This window comes from Odontesthes bonariensis, chromosome 18 (assembly GCF_027942865.1).
Source record: "Odontesthes bonariensis isolate fOdoBon6 chromosome 18, fOdoBon6.hap1, whole genome shotgun sequence".
NCBI classification, from domain to species: Eukaryota; Metazoa; Chordata; class Actinopteri; order Atheriniformes; family Atherinopsidae; genus Odontesthes; species Odontesthes bonariensis.
Window position 1 is genome coordinate 14228779 of NC_134523.1, and position 17575 is coordinate 14246353.

Consider the following 17575-nt stretch of genomic DNA (forward strand, 5'->3'; position numbering starts at 1 on the left):
AGTTTCTCTTAGCTCTACTAAGAATTTCAGCATCTCCTTGCTGAATGCTAAATAGCGTTACGCAGGAAAGTTGCAAACTATTTAAGGACCATAATATTAAAATCTTGGATTTAAATAATCACATATTTCCTCAAGAAGTCCAAAAACCAGAGTTAAAAGGGGAGGGACTTTAAACTAAAGACAATTTATTTGAAAAGTTGCTGGTTATGTAATTGAATATTGTGTAATTTATAAAGCTTAGCACCGGTGCCTTTATAGAAAACAAGGTTTCAAGGCAAATTGTGGTGAAAAAAAAAAAGTCATTGAACTTGGATTGAATTAAGCCTCTCTTAATGCTTGCCTGCTAGTTCATAAAGACGGTGCACATTGCTAAAGTGGTTTCAACAAATGTACATTAACAACATTAGAAACTTAAGATGGCGACACTTGTCTCTGCTGACTGGATTCTCTTACTTGAAGATGATATTGCAGATGCTGTGTTTTCATTTTGATTTGATGCCCTCAGATAGTCGGTAAAAAATACTGATAGCTGGTGTTGATAGTTTTGCCAATATTCTGTTCAAAGCGAATAAATGTGTTCCCTAGAATACTGAACATCTTTTTAAATGTAAAATAAAGGAAGTTGTGACACCTGGTAGTGTTGAAGCAAACTATTTTAAGCACAGCTTTCTCCAGTTCAAGATAAGCCTCAAAACTCAGCCTTTTTCTCACTGTTGCTGCAACACACTTCCAGTGAGCCCTTACTCAAGCCCTTCAGACTTTACATTGTTTTGTTATATACCAGGAGCCTCAGCAGCTTTTTTGTCATTACCAATGACTGAATTAAACATTTCCAATCAAATTACAATACAACAACGCATCTCTTTGTCAGTTTGCAGATTTCTTGTGTCACAGCTAAACAGTCCTTTCAAGTCATTCATCACAACCTGACTTGGCATCCCCTCACATTATTTCAGTTGGCATTTTAGGCTTATTATGCCAACATTTATGCAACATGTCTGTAGCTGTCTGTACCTCATCTTCTCTAAATGTTGGCTAAAATCACAGTTTTCAAGGCTGCGGGCATACAGGACACAGTTTGTTATCTGTTAGAGAAGTAAAATTTCAACAAGGAGTCGCTAAATGATCACAAAGAGACACAAAAACTACATGCAGGCCAAAATAATTTAAAGGAAAACAAAGCTATGTAAAATGATGACGAAAAATGTACAAAGATATGTTATGACCACAGAGAGATCCAACTTTCAGCAAAGGTGCAAAATGGACACAAATATATCAAATGATTAAAATGAGATTAAATTTTCTGAAGAAGACCATTAAAATTTTCCCAAATAACCACAAGTTTCATTCAAGGTAAACACAAGAAACTTGTGCTAAAGAAAAAAAATAAAAGGACCAGACTCAGTGAGTAATTCCCTATATAGACCAGTGAGCAGTGCTGACAAACATATCATTGGGGTTGCAGGTGGGAAGATTAATTTAGGGGGAAAGAGATGCAAATGACCAAAAAAAAGACCAAACGACAACAAAGGCGACACAAAATGTCCACAAAGACACAAAAAACAGAAGAGATACAAATTTGGAAAAAAAAGATACAAAAAGATGCTAAACAACATAAAGGCTCATTAAATGGCCAAAAAGAGACAAAATGACTAGAGCAATAATCAAAATTGCCACAAGGACACAAAATGGAAAAAAAAAAGAGACACAAATTACCATAAATAGATGCAAAATGATCACAAAAAGACCACGAGAGGTGAAAACCTCAGAAAAAGACACCAGATACAAGGAGATGATAAATTACCAAAAAGAAGAAAAAGATACAAAATGCCAAAAATTCTACAAAAGATGTCAATTTAATGTTTTTAAAGTTGAAAACACAAAATGGACAAACAAACTGGAATGATGACAACCAAAGAAAACAAAATGACCACACTGAGGCTGAGATTTGATCGAAAAGTCAACAGTGACTACAAAAGGATGCAAAATGACCACAGAGACACAAAATGACTACAAGTATCGCAAAATCTTTTTTTTTTTTTTTTTTTAAAGAAGCTGATCCAGAGTGCAAATAACAACAGAGTGTGATGCCAAATAACAACACAGGGGTGCAAAACCAACAAAAGGAGGCGGACTCAATAAACCATATAAAATAAAAGCAAATAGCCACAAAAACACTGCAAAGACACAAAATTATGTCATGTAATGGAAAAAAAAAAACCCAGCCAGATGTGCATTGTTTTTTAGAGTAGATGGCTTTATGACCTTTTACACTATGTGTCCAGGGACCCATTGTTTCATAATCTGTCTGTCTCTTTGTTGTCATTTGGTCTATTTTTGGTCATTTGCATCTCTTTCTGTGCTTTTTGTGTCTCTGTAATAACTTTGCATATATTCGTCCCCATTTTATATCAGTGGTCACTTAGCATCTCTTTGTGCCCATTTTGTTTAATTTATGAAACTGTTTTTTTTTTTATTCAGCTAAAAGTCTGAAACATCTGAGACCATGTTGGATTAATGAGTATCAGACTCAAAAGACTCATTCCTTGAGCAAAATGAATCCATGTTGTGTTGTCAGTTGTGGCCTCATTCAGCTTTAGAAATTTAACAACACCACCATCTTGTGGTAAACTGAAGTCAGAAGAGAACAGAAGGAGCAGCAAAAGAAATGTTTTATGCCGTAAACTATAAAGCAATCCAGTTTGTGTTAAATTATACATTTAAAACTCTTAAGGAGAAACGTCTGATTTTATTTATTCATATTCCAGCAAGAATGAAAGATTTCTGTGTAACACAGTGTGTTAATTATTCATTCTCATAGAAACCTAACATTATGGGTATCAGAGTATTACCAAAATCCTTTAGGCAAAATATTTCAACAGATTCACTATTGATGTATAAATTATCTGTCCAGACCATATTAAAGCAGAGACCAACTCTGCACTTTCACCTTAATGGTCAGCTTCAGTTAAGACTACAACATTTCTTTTCCACATTTTAGATCACGGCTGTCGAGGTAGAACAAAGTGAAAAGCACAAAAACAACACAGAGCAGAGAATGTAGGTTGGGATCAGTTTTATTTTCAGGTTTCTACTCAAACAAATTACAAATATCTTTCCACAAGTGGAGACTTTGAAACCAAGACAACCACAATTGAGATCTACACTGAAGTGATATAAATTGTTCCAAAGGCAGTAGTAAACATTTGTACATAGGTTTTTTTTTTCTTTTGAATAACTATTGTATGATGGTCTATCCTAATATAAACAATAAAGAGAGAAAGAAAATACATTGGAAGAGACATTACACAAAGTGGTAGGATCTCCAAGTTAGAATTATATTAAATTAGAACATGGATTTTTTTACAGTGTTAAAACACTAACATTTTCATGCAGACCCAGAGAAGCTTATAGTATTTTGAAAATGCATTTTACAACAGATCTACAGTATACACTGTGCACAACATTATATGGAAAATATGAGCCTTCCTAAAGCACACTGTCAAAACACTGAACACTTATTGAACATATATGTGTTCAATAAAAGAATGCGGGGTCACTGTGTTGAGGTTTCACAGAGTGGATACCACAGTAGGGAGCGTTGACAGTGGCGGGTATCTCCTTGTGTCGGTTTGGGATGTGTGGCTGTTCATATTGTTGAGTGGAATCGCAAGCTGCCCAGCTTGCCCCGACCCCTCCTCAGATTTCATTGCGTACGGCATCTTGGACATAATGGCCAGACTCAGTTTGAAGAGGACGTTACGGAGAGCCGCGCGGTATTCTTTTCTAACCAGGCAGTAGATGACCGGGTTGAAACAGCTGCTGGTAAAAGCCAAGCAGTTAGCCAGAGGAAAGAAGAATGTCTGAGCTGAGTAGAAGGATTTGCTGATGTCAATGATGTCAAGTTGGATCAGGACGCTCCAAAGTGTCAGGATATTGTATGGGAACCAGCAGGCGCAGAATGAAAGCACCACTACTGCCACAGACTTGGAAATATCAGCCTTTCGCCGAGAGTTGCTGCTGCCTTTCAGTTTGTGCCTACAGAGGAAGCGCAGCAGAAGCAGGTAGGATAGGATGATGGTGGCGTAGGGCAGCAGAAATCCCAGCACCACTCGCAGGAGCTGGTTTATTCCAAGCCAAGCCGTACCATCTGGGAAGCGGAGCAGGCATGCTGTGTCATTACCACTGCCTACATGGCTCAGGTCTGCAAACACAGCTCGAGGTGCCGCTGCAATGAATGCTCCAACCCAGATGAAAGCTGTGGCCATTGGGAAAGTGCAAGATCTTGCACAGGGGGAAGCGCTGGGTTTGAGAGCAGTTGCTACATAGCAATATCGGGTCAGACTCATAGCTGTCAGGAAGAAGCAACTGGCAAAGACATTAAGTCCTGTGAGCAAAGACACAGCCTTGCATGTGGTCAAACCAAAAGGCCAGCTGTAGTCCATCGCTATGTCCACCGCCCAAAATGGTAAGGCCAGTGAAAAGAGCAGGTGAGCCAAAGCCAAGTTAAAAACAAAGAAGTTGATGGTGCCTGTAGTGATGGTGTGAGTAGAATACAGCAGGAACATGACTAACAGGTTACCCAACACTCCTGCCGTAGCTACTATGAAGTACACCACAGAGACGAGTATTCTCAGCCAGGGGGATCCATCATGAAGAATCTCCAGCCCGCTGCCATTATTTGTGTTGTGAAATATCAGGTGAGAGTTATTACAGAACGGACCCTCACTGCAGCCATTCAGGATGTAGTTGAAGAACTCAAGCCTTCTGAAGTCAGTATTTGACATTTTGTTACCCTGAAAGTTTCCCTGGATGCGGTGCAGGTCGTCCTTAAGAGGCTGAGATTTTTTCACTTGCCCTCTTAATGGCAACAATGAATTGAAATGCAAGTTCTGCGAGCGTCTTTATTAGATGACAGTCATAAGTCCCTGCGAGGGAAGAGGAAATTATTATTATTACATCATAGACACTGCAGTTTATGAGCACATAAGCAGATTAGCCTTGTCAGATAAACAAATTGCACTGAAGTGTCAGCCGTAAAGTCAGATAATTTATTGTGGATCTCAAAGAATCAACGAGGAAATATGGATTAAAATATCAAGTCGTGCAATTGATTTCACCTTCTGGGGTGGAGAAGCGTATCAGGATTCCTCCAGGGTCACTTTCTTATTTTAAATTACTGTCACACATGCATCATAGAAGAGTGCTGCACACCAGAAGTGTAAAGCAAGCATTCTACACTAGGTAATCATGTTCATTTTATATAGAGGATAGGATCTGGCAGATTGCACAGATGTCTTATTTAAAAGGTGTTGCCTGGTGCAGCAATATTCATTTTGATTTAGGAATTTTAGATCAACATGAAACTATTTTATAAAACACACTGATCATGCTGGGGGTAAATACAATTATTTGATAACTCAATAAATCTGAAATTTTCAGAACATTATTGTTTTTTGTGGAATGATTTACACATATACACAAAACATGCTATTTGTACACAAAAGGCGAGCTAAAGGCAGGTAAAATTACTGGCACGTTTGTGAGAGAAACTTAAATTATTCAGTAAACTAGTTAATTTAACTTTAACCAAATGTAATGCTTTAACAATTTTCTAAGATGTTCATGCGAGTTTATTTTCATCAAATATTATATATATAACAAAAAAAACCCTTATCAGACTTGAATTTTGAGGCAATATGAGTGACAGACAACAGTTCTGTGGGCGTGCGTCATTTTCATATCTGTAATAATTCAAGTCTCCATTTGCTTCCAACGTTCTGCTTGGTAAAAACAACCACACCTAAACTGTTTCAATCTAGTTTTGAAATGACAGAGGTGCCCCCTGGCATCCTGTCAGAGATGCACCTGTACTCTGTATTTATCTACTCTAGTGTCTACACACATATTCAAATACTTGGACAAAAACAAATCTTACCTGAAAGTCAAAAGTTGGTTAATCTTCAACAGGATTTTTTTGTAGCCACCAGCTCTGCTGCACAACTCGGACAATAACAACAATGTAAATGTCACCCACCCTAGATCCATGCTCCACCCCGTCGTGTTGGTCATTCTGCATATTCAGAATAGCCTATAATGGCACGACTGAAAAAAAGAAAACAAAAGTCATCAAGATGCAAAGATACAGTCAGGAAAACTGGAGCCCAAACAGTATTTAAGCAAAGAAAAATAACTGCTGTACTTTAAACTGGTGGAAAATGTGGGCACTTTCACGAGTTCTTAAGTGGGGAAAGAGGTTTGTGGTTTGAATCCCTGCAATGTTAAATCATATTTTTCATCATATTTTTTCCTATGATATTCCACAAACTTGGTGACACCATATTACATGATGTTAGTTATGTTCCTCACGGTTCCATCCGGCATGTTAATTGGTGTATGAGTCTGGAACTACATACGCACCCCTCTAATTGTACAACATAAGACGCCACCTTAATTTGAGCTGACGCTACAGCGACATCACAGATATAAATGAGTACATCACAGTTCTTTTGTTGGATACAAATATATTTGAAAGCTTTTACATTGTCAAATTGTTTAACTATGTAAATTTAAAAAATGTACGAATACTTTCAATTCATTACAAACCGAAGCTAATTTAGTTCATTTATCAGCCCAGATGCCTTGTTTTGACCTACCTTCCTTATTGGAACAGTTTCCTGCTGTTTTAGAGAGCTCTAATTAACTTTTGATATGGATTTAATTGTTCTTTTTTTAGCCAGGTTTAAAACACTTTGAATCATTGAATTTGAATGAAAAAACTGCCATTAATAAACAGAGAAGAAAGAAATTAGCCAAAATGACTCTTCAATTGTTTGCTTTTTATCCTTCCTACCAATGACGTTAATGTTGTTTCAAAAATATATTTGCTTTTCAGTCTTGAATAAAAGCTAATATCCAACTTGATATTCCCTGGGATGTGGTACTGAAAGTCCCAGCTTTATTGTTTTTTCCTACATGATTTTGACAACCCTGTCTAATGTATTAAAAGCATCGCGCGCATGCACGCACGTACGCACGCACGCATTAACTTCCTTTTTAACAGTTAAGGTTAAAAGGTTAATCAGCCTCTTTTCACAGTGTGTGGTTCACACGTTGAAAGTGTTGTTAAAAAGCATTTGAACCTTGCATTCGAAGAAAGACCAAGCAAGATCAATTCATATTTGTTTAGTGTTTCTTTTTTTCTATTTATATCAGGGGCGTTGCTTCCAGATTAGCGGCAGGAATGACTCTTCATTATAAATCGCTGATAGTGGAAAGAACATCAGCACTGAATGACCTAATGAGATTAGGATGGAAAAGGCGGAAGACTGGGGAATTTGATTTATGCTGATCTGTCTAAAGTGAGGCATTGTCATAAACTAACTGAACAAAACATGCACCTTCCTGAGTGTTCATGTTTTCACTGCAGCAACATGCTGCAGAAAGATGTTGATTCTACATTATAAGCCATTGTGAACAGCATTGAGTACACAGCTGTGCAATATGACTTACATGTCAAATAACTCACCTCTTTCTAAGTTTTCGAGGTGTACAATTAAAGTATTTCCTTTAAAACAAAGTACATTCGTGATTTTTCAGGTAGCCGAGCGGGATCATTGTCATGACAACAAGCTGTGAACATCAGGTCTGCATTGTGGCTCAACATGGGGAAAATCGGTACTCCCTGCTCCCTGAGTGAATGTCAGCTAAGAGAAGTTTCTTTCACAAAATTCCTACACACTCATTTGTGAAATGAGTGTGTAGGAATTGTTACAGTCCACAGGTCAGAACAACCAAAGAATTATGTTGTATTCTTGATGACTGTAGACTGATTCAGCATGTCTCTGGGCCATCACACAACAGATTTGGTTGTCACTTAGGACGTAGACATCTCTGATGTCGCTCATCTCATCGTTTTTGTGTATTTTTTTTTCAGGTACATGAGTGTACATGCATACACAATAACACACAGTGTATATTCATATTCAAGTGGTCTCTGAAACCCATTTTTCGCCAGTACTTAGATATATTTCAGTATGTTTATTCACTGCGATGGTGTATGTATTCCTGGGCATGCCAGCTGAGCTTTGCCTCAGGAAATGTGGAGATATGTGGGCTGGGTGACTTTGAGACACTGTGTAGGGTGACTTTGTCGCCACCCTTTGTAAAAAAGGCAGAACAACACTTTACTCTGTCGAGAAGTAAGTGAGTGAGCCTTCCTGTGTTAAATGTCTCAGCCAAAAACAAGCAGACTGCATTTGATTTAATGGTGGTAGCTGGGTATGTGTTACCACTTTTATATAGTTGTATGTGCCATCTTGTAAAATAACAAACATCATTTTACAACAGGGCACAAAAAAAAAAAAAAAAAAGCATTTAGGCTACTGAATAATGACAGGCAACATGAAGTGAGAAGTATTGACTTGCAGAGTTGGAAATCAAAAGCTGAGTTCACCTGACAATATATAACCGCAAATTAAACCTGAAGTCTATGATGATATAATACATTCAACACTGTCTTGCAGTTTATTAAGTATAGAACATGAAGCAAAGACTCGTGCAGATTAATGCTACAACCTCTTATTGTATATACCGTACTCTAAGATTAATGTTAGAATGTTAGGCTTCTATTGGAATTAAGAAGCTCGAACCATTGTAAAGACTTTCACAGCCATTTTGTTGCTGCTTTATATAATGAAGTGGCTAGATATTGGAAGCACAAACCACAGGCTCAAAAGATCAACCACACAGTGAATGAGAGCTATATAACATGAATCCCTGATTGTTTGACAGTTTGAGACACAAATGAAAAAAAACACAACTTATAGAACTTGTGTAAAATTAAGAGATTTTAATACTGCAATTAAACCTTTTCCACAATCAAAAGTTAACAAAAGTTAAACAAACATTAAAGAGGCCTATTTATCATGCACTTAGATTAAAATGTGCAACACTTCTCTTTTATGTTGTCATAGCTATAATTCCAATGTATATCAATATCCTGCAAGTACCCACCTTCATGGCTTCCCTGACATGATCTCGAGTCGGACGTCTGAATGTTTTTTTTGCACAGAGTACTCGTAATTTTGCCCTAAAAACCCTGAAATCGTCTTAAGCCACCTTTTAAAGCAAGGTTTTCCACCTGGTAAATACCCAAGCACCCTACAAGCCACAACTGGGTAATCCAGCTTCATTTGTACATTATTAGTTACCACTGTGGTAATAAGATGTGTTTTGGAGAACATTTGAGCCATTAAATACTCAAAGATTAAAGCAAAACTCTAACACAACAGTCTCTAAATAAATACTCCAATCATAAATGCAATGATGTTCGGGTTTAGTGTGTGAGTGCAACTCATTTATTTGATTCAAATGAAAGAAAACATTTCAAAGAAGTCTCAGTAATGTAGCATTTGCTCATTCTGTCAAATAAGTCTTAACATTCTTCTTGTAGTTCGACACTGTTTGTCTGTTTTAAAACAGAATTTTCCCCAGGGACAAGACTGATAAATCAACAAAAAACAGTTTAATCAGAAACTTGACTTTATTGAATAGAATAACTTTACTGTCCAGCCAGGGCATGAAATGTGTCTTTGGTTTAATCAGTAAAGAGAAATACATAAATACAAAGGTAAATACAAAATAGAAAGTACAAAATATGCATAAAAACAAAACTACAGAACATACATTGTGATCATACTCCTGCAAAACACAGCAGACATCCCATCCAGTGCAATGTGTCTGTGTGCAGCATGAAGAATATGAAGGGAGAATTTACTGCTGGATTTTGTATTAGGGTTTGTGTTTTTTTTGTTTTGTTTTTTTCCCCTCTTCGTCTCCTCTCTCCTCCTGCCTGTGACCCAGAAATCAATCTCAGCATGCCATAATGAAGGATGTCTCAAGTCCAAAGATGCATTTAAAGGAGGGGAGAGGGAGGAGACACAGTATCAGTTTGAAGCATTTTCTTCACCTGTGATGCGAAAGAGACACGTGTGATATTGTAAATTAATTTAGAAAATAAGAAATGTATACTTTAGATCATAGACATTTTCATGTACACTTATAGACTCATCTAACAGACATATAAATTATAGCTGTGGGCTACGACAACACAATGGACAGATGATGCAGCTGGGCCACACTTAAAATGGTAGCTCTGACGCAAGGATGTCTCATTTTGTTATTTTGTTGTCTAATCCTCTCTCTGTGTGTATCTTCCTCACATCCTCCACTCGCATCTCTTGAGGCAGAGACTAGGACATCAGGAGGTGCACGGTGAGGAAAGGAATCAAGGATGCACAAACAGAACTGAAAAGGGGGCATGATCTACGTTAATTCTGTTAAGTGAATCTGATCAACTGGCATCTAAAGCTGCATTAGGAGCGCAGGAACCTCTTCAAGGAACTATGGACTTTTTTTTTGGGTTGATTCCATCGCAGTAAAAAGGGAATAACAGAGTGAATGAGAGCAATAAAACGTGAATCTCTGATTGTTTGACAGTTGTTTACACCCTGAGACACAAATTGAAAAACCCACAACCTGTAGAATGTGTGTGTAAAATGAAGAGATTTTGAGTTAATGCTGCTGAAGCACACTGCCAGGTTTAACTGCTTTGTTGGCTGTTGTGGACAGCACTACTGGCCCGACACTCCATTGAAGAGGAATGTTCTCACTTCAGACTTAATTTGTCTTATCTATCATATAACTTAGATCCCAGTGGATATGTTAAAAACCCAGGACATAAATCATTTTTAGATAATATAAAAAGCCTTGGGCCATTTAAGTAATTGGATGCTTTAGGTGGAAATGAGGCCAGAATGTATATTATATTTGGTATGTTGAGTTGGTACAATATCCACTTGTGTTGGTCTGCACTAGCTCCATCTTGTAGAGGGGATATGCATAAACAGGTGATTTTGAGAACTTTACTGCTGTAATATATAATGCCACCATGTGGACTATGCTCTCACATACAGCTAAGTAAATTAAGCTAAGTGAATACATTTTGATAGACTTTAAATAAGCCATGTTCCATGGCAAAATATGTGAACAAAATGAATAATTAACGAATAATTAATAATTAATAGTTAATTATTGTTGATTTAAGGCAGCCCTGGTGACTCGAATATGTCCTCTCAAAACTTAAATAAATTAAAGTAAAACTGTAAGCCCTTCCTGTAATAACAGCGTGGTGTATGTATATACATATATATATTTCCTTTTGTAGAATTTTCTAATCAAAGAACTCAGCCGTGTTTAAACTATAATAATGTCGAAATGAATGCATTTGTACATTATTCTGTTCACATTTTTGATGGCTATAACTCAATGGGTTTTGGGGGTTTTAAACTTTGTTTCCCAATCTAATTGGCTGTTGGCCACACGGTAGCCTATTCTTGTGTATTTATGCTAAACAAAAAGGTCCTAATTATCACAATCTAAGACAAATGTCCGTGCGCGCCCACCCTTCACCTCTCAGTCCAGCAGCACAGAACGGGACAGAGCCGCGCGCACGCAGAGATCACTCGCCCTGCTTGTTATTAACGTTAATAACGTTATCTCTCGCGTCACTCATGTCCCCAACAACGACGGCTGCCGCTGCCGCTGCCGCCGCAGAGGAACAGGAGGACGGGACTGCGGTTCAGGTGCACCGCTGTGATTGAAATACACTCAAGTTTTGGGCGCTTACGGGCGAGAAGGAGATGAACACACCGCTGAAAGATAGCGCCTGGGTTTGTCGACAAGTGTTTGCCTGCTGAACGAAGCTCGCCATTGTTTAATCTGTGATGGGATTCCTTCAGGAGCGACCTGCCGCCTGACGTTAACCCCCCTCAAGGTAAGGAGTAAAGCTAAACGACGGTTAACTAACAAAAGATGGTGTGTCGGACCGTTGAGGGATGCTGTGGTGGCTCGGGCAGTTTGTAAAGCGGTGCTGCTCTGTTATTAGAGTTTGTGTTGGCGAAAGTTAACAGCAACATCCCGTTCGGATTGTTTGTAACTAATATGGATGTCAGTTATCTGTGCAACATTCGGCCAAGTCTTGTGTCCTCCGAGCGACAGACACGGGTCCCACTCCACTCGTTATTAAACCCTTATCACCGCCTTCACCGTGGGTTGGCACAGCTGCGAACCAGCTATCAGCGAACACGGTCAGCGCTCTCAAACTTGTGATAGGTGAGTGCAAACGGGACAGACAACAAGGCTGCCATTGTACCGGATCAGCGGCGGATTAACGGAATTCCTTTTCTCTGCACTATCTGAACGGCCTCCAGCCTCCCTCTGCCTGCCGGCCTGCCTCTGCGGGTCCAACATCTTTATTTTGCACTTGTTAGAAACTCAACTTCAGCACCTCGCTGCCAGCAGGCACAGAGCCACCAGAACCAGTGAAAGATGTCAAACCGAGCTGTTGTGAAACATGTGGATAGACCGTGGCTGGACCGTGGCTGGACACTGAATTGCTGCATTATGATCCGGACATGTATTATGATCTGAAAATTCAATTAATTTCATCTGAATGGCGCCAATTCACAGCAAAAGTTGTCTCGGGGCAATTTAAAGAGAAAGTAAACAAGCTCAGCGCAGTCCAAAGAAAATCTATCCAATTCAGTCCAATTATGAGTCAGTAAAAAACGATAAAAATGTCCACTCGTCAAACTCAGTTTGTACCTTTCATACTCAAAGATAAAGTCACAACTAAGTGGTTTCCTTCCTCTTTAATTGATATTCTTTTAATCAATTATTCATGATAAAGTTTGCATTAGTTGTTTAACTGGGTAATTGTTTCATGATTATGTCACCAGTCTTTAGATTGGGTTGCATCTAGTTAATGAGCATAATGAGGACAAATATTTGTCAACCTGGTCTTTAGGGTGTTGTTTATCTGCCCAGCTGATAAAAAAAAAAGGAAAAAAAAGCTCACAGTCTCACAGCCATGTTCAGTGTTCCCATTTTAGGATAAAGGCTGTTGTGTATACTGCTGAACATCCAGACCCGATATATTACTTGTCAGCCTTTATCATCTAGTCCTCCCTGGCGATAAACAAATAGGCCCAGATTTTCTATTTCTTACTCCTCCACCCCTCCCTCCCCCTCCCATACACTTGCACATCATGCACAACATGCACCATCCGCAGCTCTCCCCTCCTCCCCTCCAGTATGTGGCCAACCAACATGTGGGGAGGTAATCCCAGCTATTAGGGTAATCTCCTCAGCATGACGATCAATAGGGGAGGGTGTGCGACACAACTACCAGACAAGAGTAGTGGGGGACAAAATTTGTGCTAAAGAAAAATGATTTAATCATCTAGATTAGGTCAGGAGACGGGGGTCTGGACAGGGGCTTGTTGCTGGAAGGGGGAAGGGTGCAGACAGAGCAGACAGGAGGATGTGAGGGGGTAAGGCCATCTCTACTTTGGGCAGCTCCCTTCTGTGACAGTAGGCTGAAACTAATTGTTTTTTCTCATCTGAATTAAAGGAAAACAAACATACAGCCCCACAACTTGGCTAAAATGGGACAGTAGGGAGGAAGAAAGTGAAAATGAATGCAAACAAGGAAGACTCCATCAAGTAAAATCAAGGTATTTGAGTCTTAACATATCTGATTTCAAGCCCAGTCACAATGGAGACTGCTCAATAATAGGTAGATGAGCAAAGCACGTGAAAAACGTTAAACTGCTGTTCTTTCGAGTTCACTGATAAGTAGCAGAATGCAACGTGTTCAGTGGGGGAGGGGGGGGGGTGTCTTACAAAGTAAATCATCTGCCAAACAAGATCTGCTGTGCTGGCCATTGATCACAATGCGCATTATCACTTATAAGTTTGATCCTGGAAAACAACCTCACACAGAATATTTTAAATTCACTCTTTAAATCGTGAAGCACATTTCTGCACGCGTTTTCTTAAGGCACAACCAGGGCTCATTAACCGCTCAGGCAGGCTTTGTGTGGCTTCAGGTCAGCGTGCAGCCTCTAAATGACACCGAAATCCCCATCTGAATACATCAAACTCTCAATACGACAAATTACACTTCAATTCGACCACAACTGTACTGTTCACAGGACAGTGAGGCTGCGAAACACGGCAGTCTGCCCTCAAAATAGTGTGTTCACATTCTTGCTGAGTGTGCATTGTCTCTTCTGATGTGATTACCTAACAGCGCACCATGCAGATGGACCACATGCTAGATTGAGAGGAATGTTAACACATGTTAGCTACCTCTGCATGTTGCCTTAGTGTGCATGGGGTGTGTTGTCCAATCTACCTGGACGTCACTGTAGGACACAAAGGGGTAAACATAAAATGACTACATGCAATCAAATAAGAATCCTTTCACAAAGCATCTCTTTTAGAAAACACATAAAGGAATTTAACTACTTATTGTACTGTGACGTGTAAATGTTTAATTGCTTAGTGGACTAAAAGGAAATGTTTGCTTACTGCTGTTTTATTGCAGCCATTTCAGACTAAATGAAATGAAATGAAATTGATGTCACACTGCCAGGTGTGCTGGGGACTTTGGTGACGTTTTGCCCGGTCGTGCACCTCCCTGTTTTTGTCACATGCGGCACATTGCATGAGTACAGCATTTGAAAAACACGAAGGGCACGAGCAGCTCCATCGAAACCACAGACGATACAAACTATTACAACTGAAGATGAAACTACATTTGTGTATACATTATGTGCTTCCTGTGCGACTATTTCCAGTGCTGTTCCTGAGGTGTAGGGGTCATCTTCTCGGTAGCAACACCTGCTGTTTAGGGGGAAGACTACAGCAAGTCCAGTGTCCCTCAGACGCTCGGATAAATGGATATGCTGCTGTGTTGATGTCACAGTTCGCACGTGCAGTGATCAGTGCCGTGAGCATAATCACTGCCTCAGACTCTGGCAGTGCCACGGAAAGGCCAGTGGTGATGCAGAGACTATGACAGTTTAGTCTCTCCTACTCTTTAAACTCTTAAAGATTAGATTACACACACATACACACACACACACACACACACACACACAATATGTTATCCACAAAGAACATTAAGAAGAATGAGTTTGAAGACACAAAGTTCACAATTTGCTCGGATGTTCTGGGACATGTGCTCACCAGATAAGTGATAATCAATATAATCAAGAATCGAGGAAGGAATTGGCCAAGAAAATTACAATAGCTTGTGTCCAAAAAAACATAAATGGGAAACGCATCTGAATCTTAGTTCAGGTGAAGCTAGGAACAATGTAAAGAAGGAGTCCTCACAAAACCAAGAATCAGCTTTTTTTTTTGTTAATTATCTTGTTCACTGAAACAAAAGGCAAGTCTAAGGAAGTGTTCTGTGGTGCTGAGAGTATTTCCAGCAAAGAAGAAAAAAAAGAAAAAAAGAGGAACTTGCCCTTTAAGTCTCCAGTGGAGGAGGAGGAGTTCAAACCCTGGCAAACTGTCCAGATGGAAGATGGGAGGAATGAGTAAGGCGTTCACAGATCCCTTCTGTTTGGTCCCATTGAGACAGAGGGAGACGAGATTCGATGGGTCTGAGGGAATCAGGTTACTATCAGCCCATTCTACTCCAAAGAAGCGGTGGTGTAAAAGATGCAGCACCCCAATGGGAAACCTAATCCAGACCCTCCTGCCAGCTGTCTTTCTTTTGCTCCTGGGTAAAAAATTGCTAAGCAGCTATCACTTTACTCTCCTTCAGTCCTTACTGTCATGGCAGGAAATAGGAAATTACACATATGTGTCTTACAAATCAGTATCTACCGTGGAACTTGAGAGTTTGATGATAACGCTCACATGTCACAAAAGAGCAAAGCTAAAGGCAAAGTTGTAGAAATCAAGTTATTTTTAAGTTTGGAATTTGGTGAAAATTGATAGAGTTGCCGAAAGCACATGGGAGATATTTAAACTATAAAAAAAAATAGCCAAATGCGAAGACGGTGGAATGAGACAGCAGTAAATTACAATATGATGGGTACAATGTTACAACTATGACACCAATTTCGATAATTAAGGTAAAAACATAGCAAGTGCTGCTCTGTTACTTAGTCATGTCCAGGAGTGAAAGGTTTAGGGGTACACTCAAAGTTAAACTTCCTATTATAACTTGAAGATGGCTAATTCATGTGTCCTGCATTTGTTTGGCTTGTCAGTTTGGTACTTCCTTTGAAATTATGAACACTGTGCGTACAGAAGATGCAATCCAGGGATGACCTTTACCTTTACTGTTGGGGCAAATATGACTGAATACCATTGGGTACATTAAGTACCTGCTGCTGCTGCTGTCCACTTTTCTCTGGTAATCTAAATACTGACCAAATACCGACCTCCTTCATTGTCTCTGCGGTCACTGTTTACATCCTGCAAATCCAGAAGCTGTGTAAGGTCTGAGTTTGCTGAGGCGCCCCCTAAAGGAATGCTCCAACAGGCACAGCACAGAGGCAAATATGTGAACAGTTAAGCTGACAGTGGAGCCGGCTGGTTATGTGGGTGCGAGGTTAAATAGTTTTTTTTCCCAATTATTAATTATGTGCAAACAATATTTTTTCCCTTTCAGGATAAATAAAGTGTCATTCTGTTCTATTTCTTCTGAAATGATCATTTGATCTAGAAAATAAGTAATGGTCTTAGTCAAGAGTCAGTTTTTCTTCAACATCAAAAAGCTACAGAACAGAAAAAAAATGACAATGCTGTTTTATTTTTTGAGGCAGGTTTTACGATAAATGTTGCTCACCCTGTAATGTGCAATCTGTATATCTAATCTCTTTTAATCTTTTGTGCTTGTTGCACATTGGAAACTTGACCTATATTTGAATTAGGCTCCTTCTGAACACAGGAGGACAGATGATGGGAAGATAACTGATGCAGTAAAAAGACACAAACCAGAGTGATAGAGACACATAAAGGGAGACAGGGTGAGTCTGAGTTGACCTTGCAATGATAATCTAATCCCTGTCGAGAGTGCTTTTTTTAGAGAGCAAGTTAATGCCAGCAGATTATACTCCAGCATCTCCCACACTAGCCAATCCACACTGAAAAGAGAGTGAGTCCACAGTGGATCCTCAGACCTACCGCAACAGATAAATCAACAATGATATATGAAAATAATCTGAGATGTATCATCTCTTCACCTTTGACCTTCGCCTTTTTAAAGGCATTGCTCCGTTAGCCTCCAATGTCTGCAGCAGGATGCGCGTGAGACATTTCTGAACAGGTAAAACCTCCACCATGAATCTTCCTGGTCTTTGTCTTGTCGTGGATGATTAATGCACTGAGGGGGCATCCGTGAAATAAAAAAAGCCACTCATTGAGCAGCTCATCTCATGCAGTGAAGAGTAATCCCTATATATGTTGTGTAACCGAGTGGAGAGTTGACCAAGGAGGGGGATGGGCACCAATGTGCGCAAGTTTGTCCGTGCTTGTGACTGTTGAGCTCATGGCTGTCTAATCTTTTAGGTACATTAGGGCTGCAGAGTGCTGCTTCACTGTCTTCCATGCAGTTAAGTCACTCTAGGAACACTGTAAGTCTTGAACAACGCCATGAGTTCCTAAGCCGTAAAACCAGGCTGCGATCAGAGAGTGAGCCATGTGCGAA

The 17575-nt window shown here is 39.5% G+C and overlaps 2 protein-coding genes across 2 annotated transcripts in view; both read right to left on the minus strand.

Moving 5' to 3' along the window:
* The window catches only part of LOC142367565 (putative 2-ketogluconate reductase), a 379644-nt gene that overhangs the window by 229028 nt on the left and 133041 nt on the right, over positions 1–17575 (minus strand). The gene's annotated exons all lie outside the window — the stretch shown is intronic.
* LOC142367536 (relaxin-3 receptor 1-like) lies at positions 3573–4787 on the minus strand. Its single transcript, XM_075449532.1, has one exon. It carries the CDS (start codon positions 4785–4787, stop codon positions 3573–3575), a length of 1215 nt encoding a protein of 404 aa, XP_075305647.1.